Below are 1416 nucleotides of genomic sequence, written 5' to 3'. Positions count from 1 at the left end.
GAGGACGGGACCGTACCCAGTTTTTGCATGCAGGCGTGCAGCCGTGCCTCCAGCATCAGCACCCGCTGCTGCAGCTCCTCGTAGTCGTAGGCACCCATCTCCTCCTGGATGGCCAGCAAGTTGCCGGAGAGGTTCCTCACCTCCTCCTTCAGGTGCACGATCAGCCGCGTGTCCGACTTGTACTGATCCAGGACGGGCAGCAGAGGCAGCAGCTCCGTCATCTTGTCCTTCAGCTCCTGTTTAAGGGGTTCCAGGGGAAAAAAAAACCACCCACCCCCCCCTTAAATTAACCCCTTGACTGGTGGTGCTTGTCCCCGTGCTTGCTGTCCGTCCCTTTGCGGGTCGTAAGGAGCCCTCCGGCACCGATCGAAGAGCGCAGTCTCATTAACACACCAGAGACCAGCCCGATTCCCTGGGTTGGTAATTAATAACGATTACAAGGCTTTGCATCTTCCCAGCGCTTGGGGAGCGGTAGCTAATGAATCACCCGCAGGCGATGTTATCGCCTCGCTCTGCAGAGCGGGAAGCAGGCAGGATCAGGCCCCACTGTGGGACCAAGGGGTGACATGCCCCCCTCCCCAGCCAGCCCGGAGCGGCGGGGTGACGGCACGGAGCGATGCTCTGCGCAGGAGGGATGCGGGAAGGTTCAACGATGGTGCCAAGAGAACGAGAGCAAGAAGCAGAGTTAGATGCCAGGTTTGGGATTTAAAAAGCTCCACTTATTTTAGCAGAAGGAGAAGGTTAAAATGTGTTTTGATCTTGGCCTGGAAGCACCTCCAGCCGTCCGGCAGGCACAGGCTGAGCAGGTCCCCAACAGCCGATATGGGAATGGGGTGGGAAGAGGATGTCAGGAATGGGTGATGGCTCCAGGCAACGAGTGCATGTGCGCCCAGCACCCTGCGTGCCACAGGGATGCTCCGCTCTGGGACCGCCACAGGGATGCTCAGCCCCAGGACTGCTGCAGGGATGCTTGACCCTGGGACCCCCGGAGGGACGCTCAACCCTGGGACTGCTGTAGGGATGCTCAGCTCTGGGATTGCCACAGGAATGCTCGACCCTGGGACCCCCATGGAGATGCTCGGCTCTGGGATCACCACAGGGATGCCCGGCCTCAGGAGCCCCACAGGGACGCTCCACCCTGGGGCTACCATAAGGATACTCAACCCTGGGAGCCCCATGGGGATGCCCAGCCCTGGGACCCCCGGAGGGATGCTCAACCCTGGGACTGCCGTAGGGATGCTCAGCTCTGGGATTGCCACAGGGATGCTCCACCCTGGGACCCCCGCGGGGATGCCCGGCCCCAGGAGCCCCACAGGGATGCTCAACCCTGGGACTACCATAGGGATGCTCAACCCCGGGAGCCCCGTAGGGATGCTCGGGCACCGGGAGCCGTACACAGGCTGCCAGGCCTGTGCC

At 61.8% G+C, this 1416-nt stretch overlaps 1 protein-coding gene across 1 annotated transcript in view; it reads right to left on the bottom strand.

The window, feature by feature from the left end:
- The window catches only part of OLFM2 (olfactomedin 2), a 16447-nt gene that overhangs the window by 10578 nt on the left and 4453 nt on the right, over positions 1–1416 (bottom strand). Inside the window, exon 4 of the mRNA XM_009895834.1 lies at positions 17–236. Coding sequence (XP_009894136.1) covers positions 17–236 — 220 coding nt within the window. The remainder of the gene's footprint in view (positions 1–16; positions 237–1416) is intronic.

Source organism: Charadrius vociferus, unplaced genomic scaffold (genome assembly GCF_000708025.1).
Source record: "Charadrius vociferus isolate BGI_N301 unplaced genomic scaffold, ASM70802v2 scaffold1152, whole genome shotgun sequence".
Taxonomy (NCBI): domain Eukaryota; kingdom Metazoa; phylum Chordata; class Aves; order Charadriiformes; family Charadriidae; genus Charadrius; species Charadrius vociferus.
The sequence above is the reverse complement of the archived record's forward strand: the minus strand, read 5'-3'. Positions and strand labels throughout refer to the sequence as shown.